Source organism: Castor canadensis, chromosome 11 (assembly GCF_047511655.1).
Source record: "Castor canadensis chromosome 11, mCasCan1.hap1v2, whole genome shotgun sequence".
Lineage (NCBI taxonomy): Eukaryota > Metazoa > Chordata > Mammalia > Rodentia > Castoridae > Castor > Castor canadensis.
In genome coordinates, this window is record NC_133396.1 from 87,895,510 (window position 1) to 87,914,031 (window position 18,522).

General features: G+C 40.0%; 2 protein-coding genes across 4 annotated transcripts; one reads left to right on the forward strand and one right to left on the reverse strand.

The window, feature by feature from the left end:
- Window positions 1-387: 387 nt before the first annotated feature.
- Window positions 388-9,783, reverse strand: Cacybp (calcyclin binding protein). Its single transcript, XM_020165991.2, has 6 exons — window positions 9,561-9,783; window positions 5,728-5,944; window positions 4,256-4,352; window positions 3,922-4,021; window positions 2,478-2,575; window positions 388-709 (listed from the first exon to the last, which is right to left on the reverse strand). Exons 1-6 carry the CDS (start codon window positions 9,579-9,581, stop codon window positions 553-555), a joined length of 690 nt encoding a protein of 229 aa, XP_020021580.1. The 5' UTR covers window positions 9,582-9,783; the 3' UTR covers window positions 388-552.
- Window positions 9,784-9,827: 44 nt separating this feature from the next.
- LOC109687889 (heterogeneous nuclear ribonucleoprotein F-like) lies at window positions 9,828-17,316 on the forward strand. 3 transcript variants are annotated; one of them, XM_074047423.1, is made up of 2 exons: window positions 9,828-9,921; window positions 14,058-17,316. In XM_074047423.1, the coding sequence occupies exon 2, from the start codon at window positions 14,304-14,306 to the stop codon at window positions 15,546-15,548; it is 1,245 nt and encodes a 414-aa protein (XP_073903524.1). In that variant the 5' UTR covers window positions 9,828-9,921; window positions 14,058-14,303; the 3' UTR covers window positions 15,549-17,316. The 3 variants fall into 3 exon arrangements, with proteins under 3 accessions (XP_073903524.1, XP_073903523.1, XP_073903522.1); XM_074047422.1 differs by having other exon boundaries at window positions 9,856-9,969; XM_074047421.1 differs by lacking the exon at window positions 9,828-9,921 and adding an exon at window positions 9,993-10,503.
- The last annotated feature ends 1,206 nt before the right edge of the window (window positions 17,317-18,522 follow it).

Consider the following 18,522-nt stretch of genomic DNA (forward strand, 5'->3'; position numbering starts at 1 on the left):
TTTAGTTTCAGTTCTATATTCATAAACAAATACTTGAATCTGAACAGAAACCTTTGTGACTGGATTAGTAGTACATGGTAATGCAAGGAATATGCACCGCTTAAGCTGGTAATAAATGATCAACTGCTCTATAACAACTTTCAAACACATGTTCAAATGTGAATGTTATGGAAAAATTTGGTTTTGCTCTTAATTATTCTTACATTAGTAGGAGCTTACAGGCAAATACTTATGTTTTCTACCTCCTAGACTGAAATAACACATAACAGCATTTTCAGTAGGTAAAACTTGTTTTTCATGTCTCAATGAGAATGCCATATAACCTTTCTTGAACAAAATGATCAGGGTACTAATACAACCATCTTTGGAGGAAGCATTTAATAAGCCTATTTTATTTAAATAAATCCTCCACTAAGAAGTGGAGAATTTACTGCTTTTATTTAGAAGGCTTTGTAAATAGTTATCTGTCAAATTTATGTGTAGCTCACCAACATTCCCTTATTAGAAACATCAGTATTTCCACATCACAGTTCCCAAAAGGACTTAAGTCTCTCAAAATTCTGTCTCTCCTTTGGCTTGCTTCTCTCTTGATTCCACCCAGGCTTTATTAATAGTTCGCTTCATGTCATCATCTCCATCTTCATAAATTTTCTTTAGAACATTCATTAATCCCTCACTAGGATCTGCTTCAGTGTCATAGGAAGGCTTTCTGTTAAAAAGAAAACACTACAATGGAGAAGTCGAAGCATGGAAAGATACAATTTCAGGTTGTTAACACCAGTAGAATTAGGTAGGGTGCAGTAAGAGGAAGAAGCTAGAGTATATAATCAAAATAGCACACATGAATCCATCTTAATGAAAATACATACCCACCATACATGTAAACACTCAGTAAATGAAAAAGTGACCATCAAAATGGTAATGAGTTACCACAAAGCAGTGGGATTTCAAGTGAGTTGTAATAGGTAAAATAAAGATAAGAAAGCATTTACTTTTTCGGACTTGTTTTGATTTTTTGGAAGCATGTTTCTTTCATAATTAAAAAAATAATATTGAGGAAAAACCCAAGTGTACATTACACATGGACACATACTGAAGCACATATAGTCTTAATTAGAAAAGCCCTTCTCTCAAACCTAAGATACATGGATCTGCGCCTAATGGTGAAGGCAGAGTGTTCAGTGTGGTTTTAGTTCCCCCAAATTCAGTCCATTAGCTTTACACATGCTTCTCTTTTGAACCACGCTCTGTGATATATAGTTTGGGCTGGCTTCTAACTTGCAATGCTCTTGCCTTAGCCTCCCAAGTACTGGGATTATAGGCATGTACCACCATGTCCAGCTAGTTTTATATTTAATTATTTATTCAACTCATTAATTGCCAGATTCTGTACTGGGTACTGAAAATACAGTAAGACAGGGCTCTATATACAGGTTCTTAGGCTAGACTTAAAATTAATTCCCCAGGTAGTCTACTATACCTAACTCTAGCCAACCACTTCCCAAGTGTATGCTGGCTACCAGGGGAGGAGTGATAAAGAGGTAAGTCACTAAATGTAGTACACTACTTACTGCAGGACAAAATTTAAAGCAGAACTGATCCAGAATGGAAGCCATCTTTGAAACAAAACAAAACAATCTTTGAAACAGTAATTCAGAAGGATAAAATTAAAGCCAAGTGTGGTGGTGCACACATAATCTTAGTTCTTGGGAAAGACCGAGGTAGGAGGACCTCAGGTTCTGAGCCCAACCTGGACTATACTACCTCCTGTCTTCAAAAAATATGAAAAGAGCCAGGCACTGGTGACTCATGCCTGTAATCCCAGCTACTCAGGAGGCATCTATCAGGCAATTTGAAGCCATCCAGGGTAAACAGTTTGCAAGACCCTATCTTGAAAAAGCCAATCACAAAAAAAGGCTTATGGAGTGGCTCAAGGTAGAGGCCCTGAGTTCAAACCCCAGTACCAAAAAAGATAAAAATATTCTAAATATTCTATTCTTTTACTCTAAACCAGTGATAGTGAAACTACATGCATATATGGAACATCTGAGGAATTTTTTTTAAAAGTATACATTGGTATCTGAGCCTTTCTGGAACTCCTGAAATAAAATATCTGACCATAGGCACAGTATCTGTAAAAGCACCAGTATACTCAGGGGTGAGAGCTAGTACCTAAGTGCCAACTATAACTACAATTGTTTTAAAATACAACTTTCTGGACACATGCCCTCTTCAAGTGGTCTCTGATGGTTGAAAGCAGATAAAAGACAATGAGGTTAGTCAGTGGACATCAAGAGATAAATGGTGGGCTCATGGAGGGGCTCAAGTGGTAGAGTGCCTGCTTATCAAGCATGAGGCCCAGAGTTCAAACTCTAGTACTGCCCCCAAAGATAAATGGTCAGACTGTATAGCTCTATTATTCATAAAATCAAACTATGAACTACTTAAACTTCTTAAAGAAAGGAAAGTAAACTCACTCTTTCTCTTTGCAGTCTTTTTCAACTTGAGTCAAGTAGTCCCACCGTGTGTTTTCTACTTTCTTTCTACATAAGATAAGAACTGTATCAGTTTTTACCTAGAAGTGGGGAAAGAACACATTGAGATAAAAATGCATATTTAGAAAATAAAGTTTATTAATTAATCAAAGTGCCTAGTATGTGTAAGATTTATTCTGCGTGCTAGTAATACTTAATCTGAACACCATTGAGGGAAAAGACCATGTACCTTAAAAGAGTTAGAAGGTGCTACCAAGATAAAGAGGGCTGGGCGCCAGTGGCTCGCTCATACTTGTAATTCTACCTACTAGGGAGCAAGAGATCAGGAGGATCACAGTTCAAAGCCAGGCAAATTGTTTATAAGACCCTATCTTGAAAATATCCAACACAAAATAGGGCTGGCAGAGTGGCTCAAGCTGTACAGTGCCTGTCTAGCAAGTGTGAGGCCCTGAGTTCAAACCTCAACAGCCAAAAAAGACAAAGAGGATGTTAACATAAGGTGTAGGAAAAGAAGAAATATGAAACTGAAACCTAAGATTCAGGAGAAGCACATTCTAGGAATTGGTACAACAAACAGAATAGCTCCCAGAGATGATCTTGTTGTGTTTGAAGGAAAAGAGGTTGAATTTCAGTGATTTAGGGAAAGGATAATATGGAGTTAAGTGTTTGGAGGACAAGAAAGAAAGGAATAACATACAATTCTTTCAACAACAACCAGTGTAATTCCTAGGAGCCATTCGAGTATTCCTTCATCTGTGGGATTGGTGGATAAGAGGATTGCAGTGAGACACAAGCTAACCAATAAGTTGTAATTAATGTTACTTTTAAATAGATGGAAGAATTGCCTGATTCCCTAAACATAAAACTGGATAAAAAGAGGGACTGACTGAATTAGTGAGAAGTATGAATAATAGTTTTTAAAGACAGTTTCATTATTTTTACGGCTTCTACTACGAATTAGGTTAAGTATTTAAGACCTTCTCTTATATATCAAAAACATTGTGGACCTAACATTACCCATCCTTAATTTAAACACTTCATATGTATGTGTTTCATTTCAGTATATCATTCCAACTTTGTGAAATAAATTACCACTGTGTAAATGGGGAGACCAAGGCACAATAATAACCTGTTCTTCCAGTTATGAGATAGCAAACTTTCTGTAAAGGCCAGACAGTAAATACTTTTGGTTTCGTGGGTTATAATGATTTGCTACAGCTATTGAACTCTGCCATTTTAATGAAAAAGCTGCTACAAACAATACATACAAGAATGGCTCTGTTCCTGTAACACATTATTTATATAACAGAAAGCTAGCTGCAGTTTGATGGTTCCTGATACAGAAAAGAAATTAATTCTAGTTCATCTCAATTCTAAATCACCCAGGTTCAAATTAGTAAGGTTAAAAAAAAAAATTTACACTCACTTTTTTTGAACTGCCATCCACAGAAATGGGTTTCAAGAGATTGTTCACGATCATGGAGTAACTCTTCCCATTTAGATTCTTTACCAAAAGATCAAATGACCTACAATACAATAGTGAATGCATTATCTTTCTGGTTCTATGAACAGCACACTGTACTTGTTGAAAAATAAGCCACAAGCTTTTTTTCAGCATGTGTATTTGCCTATCCCAGATGATTTTCACACTTCTTCAGAGTAGACATAAAGCATAATTTAAACAGAATTTTAGAAACTATACAGAGATGAAATCTGACTCTTCACTGATCACTGTCTCTTTCATGATGATGACAACTCACCTCTCTGTGAAATGCACCTGCACATTCTCAGGGGGAACTTGATGAACTCCAGTTAAGGTAATGTAGATTTTCACAAACTTATCTGACTGATCCCATCCTAGCAACAGCAACAAAGAGAAAAGACATGAGTAAGACTTATGAGTCTCTAAACCACCACATGCATGTGGTTCATAATAAAACTCAGTAGGATAAAAATATGAAAACCCAGTAATAGAAACATGAAAAAAAATTAAAATAATTTTCCTAGATGGGAGAAAGTGAGCCTCAAAACAGTTAAGTACTTCAAAGTTAGGCATCTAGCAAGCAGCAGACAACAGACTCAAATTCAAGTGTCTACACACAAAGCCCATGCTCTTTTTATTTCTTTCAGTAAATATTACCTTGTTTTTTTTTTTTTGGTGGTCACTGGGGTTTGAACTCAGGGCTTTGTGCTTGCTAGGCAAGGCGCCTCCAGCCCCTTTTGCTCTGGTTATTTTGGAGACAGGGTCTCGCTTTTTGCTGAGGCTGGCCTGAACCACAATTCTATTCATGCTTCCCACCATTGTCCTTGGGATGACAGGTGCACATCACCATGCCCAGCTTTTTCTATTGAGATGAGGTCTTGCTAATTGCCCAGGCCGGTCTGGAACTGCAAGTCTTCCAATCTCTGCCTCCCATGTAGCCTGGGATGGCAGGTGCATGTGTGCCACCACACCCAGGTATTGATTGAGATGGGGATTAAGTGCTGGCAAGATTCCAATTCTTATGCTGGACATGGTGGTACTCTCAGCTATCCTGGAAGCTAAGCAGGAGGCTCACTTGAGCCAATGAGTTCTGAGACCAGCCTATGCAACATAGTGAGATGCCCCATCTCAAAATTAAACCAAAACAACAGATTCCAATTCTACATTAAAACCTTGTTAATGTGACTAATCCACTAATATCTAATAAATGCCATTTCCATATATTTTGTCAAATTATTAACAGTGTCTAACCTATGTGAGTTGTCAATAGAATATTTAAACTCCATTTTTAAAAAAAGAAAAGCATATTGTGGGGGGAGGGGGCAGGGGGGGAGAAATGGCCCAAACAATGTATGCACATATGAATAAATGAAGAAAAAAAAAATTACATTACCATAAAAAAAGCATATTGTCAAAAATATAACGTAGAAGTTGGACACTGGTGGCTTATGCTTACAATTGTGGCTACTTGGGAGGCAGAGATCAGGAGCATTGCAGTTCAAAGGCAGCCTGGGCAAACAGTTTGCAAGACCTGCTTTCAAAAAAATCCATCACACACACAAAAGGGCTGGTGGAGTGGCTCAAGAGGTAAAAGCACCTACCTAGCAAGCATGAGCATGAGACCCTGAGTTTAAATCCCAGTACCGCAAGGAAAAAAAAAAAAGTATACAATATATATAAGTGAATAAATGTGGGGAAAGTTGTTTTTGCTTTGCAGAAAAGAACTACATGTAGGGGAGCAAGTCATACCATAATTATTGATTTTCACTGTGTATCCTGTTGTAATGGGAGTAACCATAGCAGATGGCTTTTCATTGTCAAGTTCTGGTTTCTTCTGTGATTTCTGTTGCATCTTGTTCTTTATTTCAGTCTCGATCTTAGATTTTTCAGCTGTAAGCACATCACATACTCTTTTCCTAATGGACTTTTCCAGCAGCACCTTTATCTCTTCTAGGTCTTTCTGAAGCTGTGTTAAAAAGAAAGTAAGTTAGTTATGATAAGTAAGACCTATCACTCATTTCAACTTACTGAAATACAAACTAAAAATTAAGAAGTTCACCTATTTTCTAGGAGTTACAACTTTAGTTTTTTTCCCTGTAGCCTGCCAGACTGTAAGTAAGCTTTTTTTTTTAAAGGAAAACTTAATCTTGAACCAAACAACAAGTAATCAAGCTTAAGTTTTTCAGTTTGGTTGGCTGTTATCTACCTTTGTTTTAGAACATTTTATTTACAAGAAACCTACAATATGATAGATTTTAAATTTTTAAAAAAAAATTTCCTTATAATACCCAGCCTAGCACCATCAGATATTAGATAATTTTTAAGTACTGAAGAAAGATGAGAATCCACGTTGACCACGGTGTGGTGAAGATTATGGCAACTTTACTGAAGTAACGAACACTGTTTTCTTTAGTGATTGGTCCACATTCATTCTCCTATCCCAAATAGCCCCTGTAAGTTTGAATTTAAGACAAAAAAAATTTGGCTTTTAAGAAACAACACTGTTCAGCAGGTGGGTCAATCTTACGGTGAGAAATCTGGGATTTGTTTGCAGAGAGGAACAGTCAACACAGGATCCAAAATGAACATAACTCTTGGAAACTGATCTTTTACAAAAGCTTGTTTTCTTCTTGTGTCACTACATCACCTATTAAAGTCTTTTCTATTTTTTAGAGATAGAACCAACATCTTAATGAAGTTCCATAGTCAAAGACAGTTAGAAAATCAATACGCTTATGTGTTTTCCCCAATTCTCCTGATACAATTGTAAGTAACTGATTTCTGGCTTGACACTAGGCAATTTGACCAGGAAAAAAAAATCTTACATTACAGCTTCATATTAAATAAAAGACTCAACATAGGTGGGGGTGATCTAACCAATGTACATTGGAACTGTCACAATGAATTCCCCTGTACAACAGATATAGCCTAATAATAAAAAAATTTGTTAAAAAACACTCAATATAAAAAAAAACTTTAAATGTTAGCTAACTCAGTGTGATACTGAAAGTACAAGAGTTTCAAAGCCTTTAAGTTTCTTAAAAGCCTAACCACTCCAAGTCTTTTTATTATCTCATTTGAGGCAGATGTTCTTGTTTTGCCTGTTTATAAGAGGTAACATATTAAAGGCCCAAGAGTATCCAGCTCCTGTTCTCAATCTCTCACCCAGAAAAACTCGCATTACTAAAACAAAAATTTGCAAGCTAACGGTAATCTTAAAAGCCTAGAGCCAAGATGTTGCGTTCAAAGTAATCTTTTAGTGGTTCAAAAATTCGCATTGATTTTATTATGACCGACATAATAAAAATATTGAACTGTAAAATGAGTATTTGTTCCTAGAGTAGGGATTTATTTAACAAAAACAAATAGAAAGGAACTGTACCAAATCTAAACAAGTGGTTCTGCTTTTTGACTGAAGTAGGAATCTTTAGGGCAGAATTATCTACTGAAGCAACTTACAGTCCTCAACACTGTTATTTGCAGACCTGAAACCAGCAAAGATGTGATTCCTTTGGTGAGGTTTCTGAGTATGACCTAGATGCGTTTTCTTATCTAATTTATCTTGTAATTTTCCTTGCCTTCTTGGCATGCACTTCTTTTTGTTTTGTTTTGTTGGTACTGGGATTTAAAATTAGGGCACTTTTTTTGTATGAAAATATGTACCTCCCTTTTACCCCTATCCCTTTATCTTCTTTTATCTATTTCCTAGTTAGTTATTCACAAAGGTGCCTTCAAAACAAATTGCTTCAAAAAAGGACTTGAATAGACTTTTCTCCAAAGATACACAAACATACACCAAGCACAGGAACAGATGCTCAAACTCTTTAGTCATTAGGGAAATGCACATTAAATCCATGAAATACCAGTTCACACTCACTGGGAGGGTATAAAAACAAAACCAAGGAAGTCCCAGAAAATAACAAATGTTGATGAGCACATGGAGAAACTGGACCCTTCATACATTTCTTGTGGAAATATGAAGTGGTACAAACACTTTAGAAGCAGTCTTGCAGTTCTTTTATATGACCCAGCAATTCCACCAAGTATAAACCCTAGAGAACTGAAATCATGTCCACAAAAAAAGAAACCCTTGTATACACAAGTATTCACAAGACTATTCCTAATAGTCAAGAAGGGGGAAAGTGGAGAGTGCATTAACTGGTGAGTGGATAAACGAAATGTACTGTATCTGCATAATGGGATATAGAATGGTGTACTACATGCCACATCGGGGATGAACTGGAAAATATCATGCTAAGTCACAAGAACGAAAAACAAAAGGCCACATATAGTTTGATTCCGCTAATATGAAATGCCTAAATAGGCAAATCCAGAGAGAAAAAGATTTCTGGAGGTCAGGGGCTGATGGGAAGGAGTGACTATTTAAAGGACACTTAATGGGTTTCTTTCTGGAATGAACATATTCTGGAACTAGATAATGGTCATTGCTGCACATCCCTGAATATGTTAAGAACTACTGAATTGTACACTCCAAATGTGTATCTCAGTATTTAAAACTGAAAGTCCTTTACTGTGAAGAAGATACTTACTGAGTGATCCACATGTCTGACTGTAAAGCTATCTCAGTCTCTCCTCAAGGCACATGGTCTCCAAGGCCTGTTATTTCTGTTACCCACTCGTAATTTAACGCCACATTAATTTTTCTGCATTTAAGGCTGACTTTTTTTTTTTTTTTTACTTAAAAAAAGACCATTGAGACTTCCCAGTCAGTACCTGCTTTTCACATTGAAGGAGAAATCTCTGGAAGGCAAATTATAATGAATAGGTACCCAACATGTCACTGTGAATAACAAGTGTGTTATGCACAATCCTACATAGGCCAGAAAAAGATAATAGAAGTATTATGTCCGCTTTGTAACTGAGCAAACTAAGGCTCCAAAAAAGTTAACTCTCCCACGTTCAGAATGTATTGAGCTAAAAGAGAAATCCATTCAATTCCCTACCAGTTGTTTCAACTAATTTTCGAATTATTTGAAAAAAAAACCTTATCTATATCGTTCTGAGGTGTAGCTAGGTGGTAGAGCGATTTAAGCGCGAAGCCCTAGGTGCCATCCCCACACCAGAAAAAACCAAAAATGCCTTCATCAGATTGCAGTGCGCAAGCACTGGCTCACACGTTCAGAAATAACACCTAACACTTACAACCATCCTATGGAATGGCTACTACTGTGGCATCAGGAAGGCAAAATAACTTCCCAGAGTAACACCGCTCCTTGCACGGGTAGAGGAACACCTTCCAACTGCCCCAGACCCAGGCTGACACTCGATTTTTGCACTTAAGCTTTAATTTCATGAGGCTTCCTGTCCCCTGGCCAGCAAATGGGAGCGGAGAGGGCCTGAGGATCTGAAACGCGAAGGTGACCGGCGCTGCTGCAGCCCAGAACCCCGACACACCCCCGATCCCCCGCACCGAGGGCCCGCGGCACCAGGGGCAGGTGGATGGCGTGGAAGGCCGAGACGACCCGAGGTGCGGCGGGAAGGGCGGCCCCGGGGCATGGCGCTGCCGCCGCCGCCGCCACGGAACGATGCAGCGAGGAAGAAACGAAGCGGGACCTCCTTACCTCCTCCAAAGCTGAAGCCATGGTCGCCGGATCAAGACGAGGGCTGGGGCTGCAGCGGTGCACCGGAGCGGACAGGAAACGTCGCACAGAGCGCACTCACCGCGAGCGTAGAGTCAGCACCCGGCGCTTACACCCGACTGAGCGCTAGACCTTAGCCCGTCCTCTGCACGCGGCGCCTCTGGAACTTTCGCGAGGCCGCCGCACCGCCCACCAGGAACACCGCCCGCCTAGTTCAGCCCCGCCCCGCCCTACCCACCAGGCCCCGCCCACCCACGGAGACGCCTAGCAACGCTCAACTCTCGCGAGCGCACTAGCAGCAGTTCGAGAAGAGTGACGCCTCTTCCTCCCCGCCCCGGCAACTGTGCGTATTATACTTTGACCGCGTTTTCTCCTCGCTGCGCAGTCGCAGGTTGGAACCGCTACTTTATCCCAGCCCCGGAAATAACGTGTAGATCTTTGGGGTCCAAATGGGAAGTGGCTAGAGGGTGGGCTGCTTCCGTCTTCTCTAGGACACCAGGCTAGCTAGGCGGCCATCTTGTCTTAGGCTAGTCAGCCGCCGCGAGAAAAGGGCAAGAAAGAGGAGAAGGAGAAGCCTAATTGTGTAAAAACGGGAAAAAATTTGAACGTATGAAGCGTGGGAGACTCCTGAAGGGAACTCTTTGATTTTTTTAGTGGGTTTGGCGCGCTGGAAACGTAACGCACCTAGCGTTCCTGACGTGTGGCGTCATCACGGGAGGTCGTAGGGGGGCGGGGCTGCGCTGGCCACGTGACAGGGCTCCGTAGCGCGACCCAGGGTTAAGGCGACTGACCCGAGGAACCTCATTTTGTGGCCGAAATATCGGTCCCGCCCTTCGTGAACTGTTGAAGCACGTCTTTCCAGCGTCTTCGCCCTTTTTAAGACCATTCCGCAAGTCTGTAGTTCTCACCTGGGTTTGGATTCGATGTAAGTGAGCCTGTTGACTCTCAGAGGAAATGTGGCGAAATTACTTTTCTTGGGACTCTATTCTGCTTCCGGTTCTCTCGTTCGCTCAGTAAAGCCCCAGAGAAACCCACTTTAAAGGTTATTTTAATTTCTGGCAGCATTAAGACGTCTGCAACACAGTTGAAAACATAACCAGTAGTCCTCGAAAGGTCACGTAGCCCACAGTCAGTTTTGGAGATTGCCCAAGGAGGCGAGGTGATTAGAATCAGCAAGTCAGGGAAGGAAAAAGCTGGCTGGAATGATGGAGGGGGTGAATTCAACTATAATATATTGTAAGGACTTTTATAAATGTCAGTGTACCCCTAGTACAACTAGTATAATTTAACGTTAGGCTGGCCGTTAGTGTAGTAGAGTCCCCCCCCCAAAAAAGAAAAGGTCAGGCTGGCCGTTAGCGTAGTAGAGTCGGAAGAGCGGTTAATAGAAAAACGATCAACACATCTCACACACGGTGACTTAAGGGAAAGCAGACAGGCGAAAAAATTCATAGTTTACTTCCATTTAAATGAAGTCGCAAACCAGCAGTTCTAAAGCCTAGAGTATTGAAAATGAAAGCAGTCTTTCCCGGAGTGGGGAGGGAAATCTCAGGAACTACCAGGGGGCTTTTGAAAGGTTCAGGTATTGTTTCTTGATTTGGATACTGGTGGTAGGTGTATGCATTTTACAGAGATTTCACTGAGCTGTAAACGTGTATTTGTGTAGGTTCTTTTGTAGTTTATACTTAAGGCCCAGGAGGGAATTTTCCAAAGTGTTGGAAATGTTAAAAGCCTAGTGGAGGTTAAGGCGCCAGGTCCACCGAGAATCAGATGATCCTTTTTCCTACCCCTACCCCCACCCCCAGTTCCAGACCAGTCTGGAAAACATAGTAAGATCCTGTTAAAGTTAATGGAATGATCTAAGTGCTGCGAATTTTGTATGAGTTAATTGATAGACGAGGCGACAAGGAGTTAAAAATAACATTAAACAGACCAAACTCAGTATTTAAAACATAATCAGAAAAACCTGAAAAGTCAGAGCTGGAAACAGTTCTCACCACCTCCTTTAGATCTTAAGAGTTCTCAACAGTTCTCATCACCTCCTTTAGCTCTTAAGTTACAAGAATAGGGAGACCTACAGAGGCAATCTGTAGGTCTGAGTGTACCTGTTCACTCTGAATAGGTAGACAGAAATTTCAAAAACATGCCTGGCACCTATTGTCCTGTGTTTCTGGTAAAGTTAGACCACTCTTCTCCGTGTTTTAGAATAATAAAAAGACCTATTTTGCCTTAGCTACTTGGGAGGCTGAGACTGGAAGGATCTCTGTTGGAGGCCAGCCCTGGTAAATAGTTCATGAGACCCTATATCCAAAATAACTAGAGCAAAATGGACTGAAGGTGTAACGCAAGTGGTAAAGCGCTTTGCAAGCCTGAAGCGCTGAATTTAAACCCCAGTTCCACGCCCAAAAAAGTCTTAGCCATGTTGTGGATAATACACCCACTCTAAACTCATTGTCTCTGATACCAGGTTAGAAAATATAAAACACTCATGGAAAAAAAACACCATTTTTTTAGCTTCTCTGTTCCATCCCTACATTTCATTTTTTCTTTTTTTTTAATCTCTCCATTCTGTTTTGCTAAAATAAACCCTTGCTAAACTTCCACTTGTGAAGTTACTTGTTTTTAGTCGTGGATATCAAGTTCCCTGTGAATTGTGTGGAAATTGGGAAGCTGACTTGAGGAATTTTCCCCCTTCTTTATAAGAAAATTCTTCTTGGCTTTTTGCCTTCTCCAGTAATAAGTTAGACCTCAGAAGTGTCCAACCAATAGCCATGAATTGATTACTTAATGAAATAGGAACAAGATCACCCTTGTACTGGGTGAAGACATCCCCTAATTATCTGAATTTATCAAGCCAAGTGACTGAGTCTTTGGTCTCAGTCCCTACATGCTGTTCTATAATCTTCAAACTATGTCAGAAATCAAACACTGCTATCACCAGTCTCCTTTCTACTCTCTCCCTCTTACAAGCATGGCATTTTTGTTACTCCTTGAACCTACCGAGTTTTCTCTCATGTACAAATCTACTCTGCTTTTTCTCTGCCTAGAATGCTCTTCCTCCAGATCTTACACTTTTTTCTTTTTTTTTTTTTTCAGTACTGGGGTTTGAACTCAGAGACTCACACTTGTTAGGTGTTCTTACCACTTGATCCACTCCCCCAGCCCATATTTTTGTGATGGATTTTTTTGAAATAGGGTCTCAAGAACTATTTACCTGGGCTGGCTTCAATCCACAGTCCTCCTGATCTCTGCCTCCTGAGTAGGTAGGATTACAGGAGTGAGCTACCAGCACCTGGCCATGTAGGGTCTCTTAAAAGTGATACTAGGAGGCTCTTCTAGACTGTGTTAGTCAAGGTTCAGAAAAGCAGAATTAGTAGGAGAAAGAATAAAAGAATGAGTAAGAATTGACTTATACATTTGTGGAGACTGGCTACACAAGTCCAAAATCTGTAGTCCACTTAGGCAGGAATGGAAGATAGGCAGACTTTGTCTCCGATTGAAGCTTTTATTCACAGGACTCTGGGAGGGAAGAACAAGCTGGGTAGAACTCTGTTCTACAGGAAGCTTCACCCTGCTAGCTTTTAAGATCTTCCAGTTGATTCATTCAGGCCCAGTTTACTCAAAATGAACTGATTAGGGCTTTAATTATACAGGCAAGATGCCTTCACAACAATATTTAGGGTTTGACTAAATAATGGGGGAGTGTAGGCCTACCAAGTTCATGTATCAGAAACCATCCTACCCACCATCCCATCAATTTCATCCTTATCAGCCTCACTATTTTTCTTCACCTTCTCTCCCTGCTGTTCTTTATAATACTTATTATTCCTTGAAATTTATTAAGTCTTTTTCTTTTTATAGTACTCATATGGGGGCAGTTGTGTATATTTTGCTCACTGCTTTCTACCCCCATACTTTGACAATTTCTGGAGGACATTTGATTGTCACTGTTGGGGAAATGCCACCAGCATTTAATAGGTGGAGGTCAAGGACACTAGTAAGCATCGTACAGTGTGCAAAACAGCCCCTTCCCCCAAACAAAGAATCATCTGACTTAAAATGTCAATAGTACTGAGACTGAAAAAACCGCACTCGAATTAAAGTTCCACAGAGGCAGATTCTCTGTTTACCTCATTTTTACTTAATCTCACTTGGTATAGAGACTTGCATAGTTGGCCATCAGTAAATACTGCCTTAACAAATTTAACAGACCTGATCATCTATGTTTTAATATATCCCTACATGATTCTTACCAAAGGAAGTTTGGGAAGCAAGCTCTCGATGAGCCATATTTGATTTCAAATATAGTTTTTACATCTTATTAGCTGTGAGTTGGGACTAGTTACTGAAAATCTCAGAAGCCTCTATTTTCCTATGTCTGAAAAGGGACTAGAATACTTACAGTGTTTGGAATTAAATTCAAGATACTCATATAAAAACACTTGTCATAGTTCCTAAAAATATGTATATGTACCATTTCAGATTAAGAACAAAAAGAAGATGCACCTGGACTTCCCTCCCAACCCTCTGCATTTTTAAGAATCAGGTGGAATTTGGGGTTCTCTGGCTGTAGCTTACGTTTACTGGATGAAAACAGAAACCAGTTCTACCTTCCTCAGTGAACAATTCATTATTATCATAAGTGTCTCCTACTGAACGCACCTCTAGTTCTTTAAGCTACAAAAAACTGTGCACAAGTTTGTCTGACATTTGCCCTGTCAAGTGTTCATGATGCTGGGCCCCGAGGGAGGTGAAGGCTTCGTGGTCAAACTTCGTGGTCTGCCCTGGTCCTGTTCAGTTGAGGACGTGCAGAACTTTCTTTCCAACTGCACAATTCACAATGGGGTTGCAGGTGTCCATTTCATTTATACTAGAGAAGGCAGGCAGAGTGGTGAGGCTTTTGTTGAACTTGAATCACAAGATGATGTAAAATTGGCCCTGAAAAAAGACAGGGAAAGCATGGGACACCGGTACATTGAGGTGTTCAAGTCACACAGAACCGAGATGGATTGGGTGTTGAAACACAGTGGTCCAAACAGTGCTGATAGCGCCAACGACGGTTTCGTGCGGCTTCGGGGACTCCCATTTGGATGCACAAAGGAAGAAATCGTTCAGTTCTTCTCAGGGTTGGAAATTGTGCCAAACGGGATCACATTACCAGTGGACCCAGAGGGCAAGATTACAGGGGAGGCCTTTGTACAGTTTGCCTCGCAGGAGTTAGCTGATAAGGCTCTAGGGAAGCACAAGGAGAGAATAGGGCACAGGTATATTGAAGTGTTCAAGAGCAGTCAGGAGGAAGTTAGATCATACTCAGATTCTCCTTTTAAGTTCATGTCTGTACAGCGGCCAGGGCCCTATGATCGGCCTGGCACAGCCCGGAGGTATATTGGCATTGTGAAACAGGCAGGCCTGGAGAGGATGAGATCCAGTGCCTACAGTGCAAACTATGGAGGCTACGAGGAGTACAGCGGCCTCAGCTATGGCTATGGCTTCACTGACCTGTTTGGAAGAGACCTCAACTACTGTCTCTCGGGAATGTATGACCATAGATACGGAGACAGTGAGTTCACAGTGCAGAGCACCACTGGCCACTGTGTCCACATGAGGGGGCTGCCCTACAAAGCGACTGAGAACGACATTTACAACTTCTTCTCTCCACTCAACCCAGTGAAAGTTCATATTGAGATTGGCCCTGATGGAAGAGTAACAGGAGAAGCTGATGTTGAGTTTGCCACCCATGAAGAAGCTGTGGCAGCTATGTCAAAAGACAGGGCCAACATGCAGCACAGATACATAGAACTGTTCCTGAATTCAACAACAGGGGCCAGCAATGGAGTTTATAGCAGCCAAGTGATGCAGGGCATGGGGGTGTCTGCGGCCCAGGCCACTTACAGTGGCCTGGAGAGCCAGTCAGTGAGTGGCTGTTACGGGGCCAGCTATAGCGGTCAGAACAGCATGGGTGGATATGACTAGTTTTCTAGGAGCATTTGAGTTATTTCAATCAAATTTTTATAAGCAGTGAAGAGCAGTTTATAACTCTAGAGGAAGTTGTGGGACCCATTTTGCACCGAGTTTGTGAAATCTAGATTAAAAATTACATCTTCAGTGTTTTCTTATGCAAACCTTTCTTCTCGCATGTGTTATTAAGTGAACTAAAAACATTTTTTTCTGCTTTTCTGTATTAACATTTTGGTAGTTACTTTAGTGATGTTATCTGAGTTAAGTATGGTAAAAGTGGATCTTTTACACCACACCACAATGAGCACATTGGGGAGACGTACTTTTTTTGAGAACTCAAAGGTGCTAGATCCCTAATTTATATATACACATGAATATATACATATATACGTGTATATATATTCGTGTGTGTGTATGTGTGTATATATATCTATATATAGTGGTCTTTGGCAATACTGGGGTTTGAACTCAAGGCCTTGTGCTTGCTACTTAGGCACTCTATCACTTGAGCCACTCCCCCAGTTAGATCCCTAATTCAAAGAGAAACATTTCTCATCCATTCTAGTTTATATTTTCATTTAAAATCTTTTAGGTTAAGTTTAAGCTTTTTAAAAGTTAGTTTTAAGAATTGAGACACAATATTAATACTGTAGGAATTGATGAGGCCTTCACTTAAAGTTTGCTTTGTACTGCAGTTTCCTTTTGGGTGTATTTTGCTAAGTGAAACTTGTTAAATGTTTGGTTAAAATTTTTTCTCAGACTTTTCACCATGAAAACATATGTACATGTGCTATAAACATTAGCTCTGGTTTTATTACTCAGATATCTTCATGACTATGCCTTATTCTCAGAATTGCCCATTTCTAAAACCTTAAATTCCAAAGGTTCATGTTTTGAAGACAGTTATGTTTTTCTAGCACTCCTACTCCCTAATTCTACCACAGCAACAATACAATCCTTTGGCGTGTTCATTCTTTCCCCTTTAGTTGCCTGTAAAGCTAGATTTGTGATCATCAATTTTAACATTCCCTTAACCCTTGTGCCATTACCTGGGCCCTTGGTCATTTTATTGAACCTATTCAGCAATACTCCAACCCTTCTGTTTTAGTTTCCCCTAAAGAAGGTTGGCAATTACGACCATTCTCTCCCACATCTTTTTCTTTTTGCCAGCATTTAAAATCTCCCATCCTAATGAGTCAAGAAAACAAACTCAATTTGATTTCTCTAGCTGTATCTTTTAACAGTCCCTACATCTACCATGTAGAAGGAAAGCTCACTTCATACCCTGCTGTCATTCTGAATAACTGAGTTACAGTGGTTCCTAAAGTCAGGGGAAAAAGCCTTACATCCTGAGGTAAAACAAAAATGACAAAAGGGCTGGGGATGTAGGTGTCATAGAGTGCTTAGCTAGCATGTGCAAGGCCCAGAGATTGATGCTCAGCACCACAAGAAAAAATAAAGTGACAATAGTGATACCACAACCAAGTACACATCAGGGTTATGGTATGAAGTTCTATTCCCCATATAAATGAAACCTTGAGCCTAAGCCTTTCTCGTAAAATTACATTCCCTAAAATCAACGAAACAGCTTTTTCAATGCTGGTGTTTGAAAATGTGACAACAGTGTGAGAATTGTTTCCACACTGAACAATTTCTAGATTCTATAAACTTGGAATTTTGTAGTTTTTCACTTAAACACTTGTAATTTCTACTTTGTGACCCTGTTCTTCTAAAGGCTGGATTTCCTTGCACACGTTTCTTGCAAATAAACTTTAAAAGATTTTGGTCTGAGTCTTCCTTTGATAGTAATCAAAAATTTTTGTTGCAGTGTAATTTCAAGATTTTTATTCAGAAATTTCTATTCAAGAGTTTTATTCAAATGTATGACAAATATTTTATCTAATTAGTTGATAAGGAAACCAGAAAGATGTTAAAGCATATTTGAACTACTGGATATTTATAGACAACTTAGTAATGGATATTAGTATAAGGTTACAAAGTGGAATATAAATTGGTGAGATACAAAATATTACTGTAGGGTAATAAACTGTAACCTTTAGGATTTTGCACTAATAAAGTGGGGATTTGCATTTATTGGCGAAAAATTACAAATTAAAATACAGAATATTTTAATCAATAGAATTAGAACAGTGAAAGGAACTGTAATCCTTTACTTTGGTTTGATGCTGAAATGACTCAAAGGACTTTTTTTGCCTTGGTTCCAAGTTTTAGATAATTTCCTTTCAAAATGGAATTGTTTTCTTATCCTATTCTAATCAGCTTTCTTCCAGCCCCCACTTACTTTTCATATCAAACCCACTCATGAGTCTGGAGCCAACGGCTCACCTGCAGTCCTAGCTACTTGGGAGGCTGAGCTGGAGAGGTTGCGGTTCAAGGCTAGCCCATACAAATAGTCCATGAGATCCACATCTCCAAAATAAAACAAAAATGAATTGGAGGTGTGGCTCAACTGGTAGCTGCCTGCTTTGCAAGCATGAAGCCCTGAGTCCAATACCCGGCCAACCAAAAAAAACAGTAAAACCTACTTTCGACTTCCCAAACTCAGTGGATGTTTTCTAAATAATTTTCATGACTCCCCACTTTGGTAGTGCTGGATATCAAACTTGGGACCTCACACGTGGTAGGCCCATTTTACCATTTAAATGTCAAATGGGCCAAACAAAACAGATGTCTTTGATCTGGATTTGAGCCACAAGTTCTGATTTTTGTTGAGTGTTTTATGGTTTTTGAGACACTTGTGTCCCTAAGTAGACCAGAATGGCCTCCAACTTAGAATCCTGCCTGAGCCTCCTGGGAGCTGGGATCGCATGCATGTACCACCACCATGCCTGGCTTTAACATTTTAGCTGACCAATTTCTTGGCTTTCACTTAGATTTCATGTGCTCCCAGAACAAGAGACAAATCTAGAATTGTGATTCTTTGCACATTGCCTCCATGCTCAGGAGAGCCTCAGGTTGTTTGAATGAT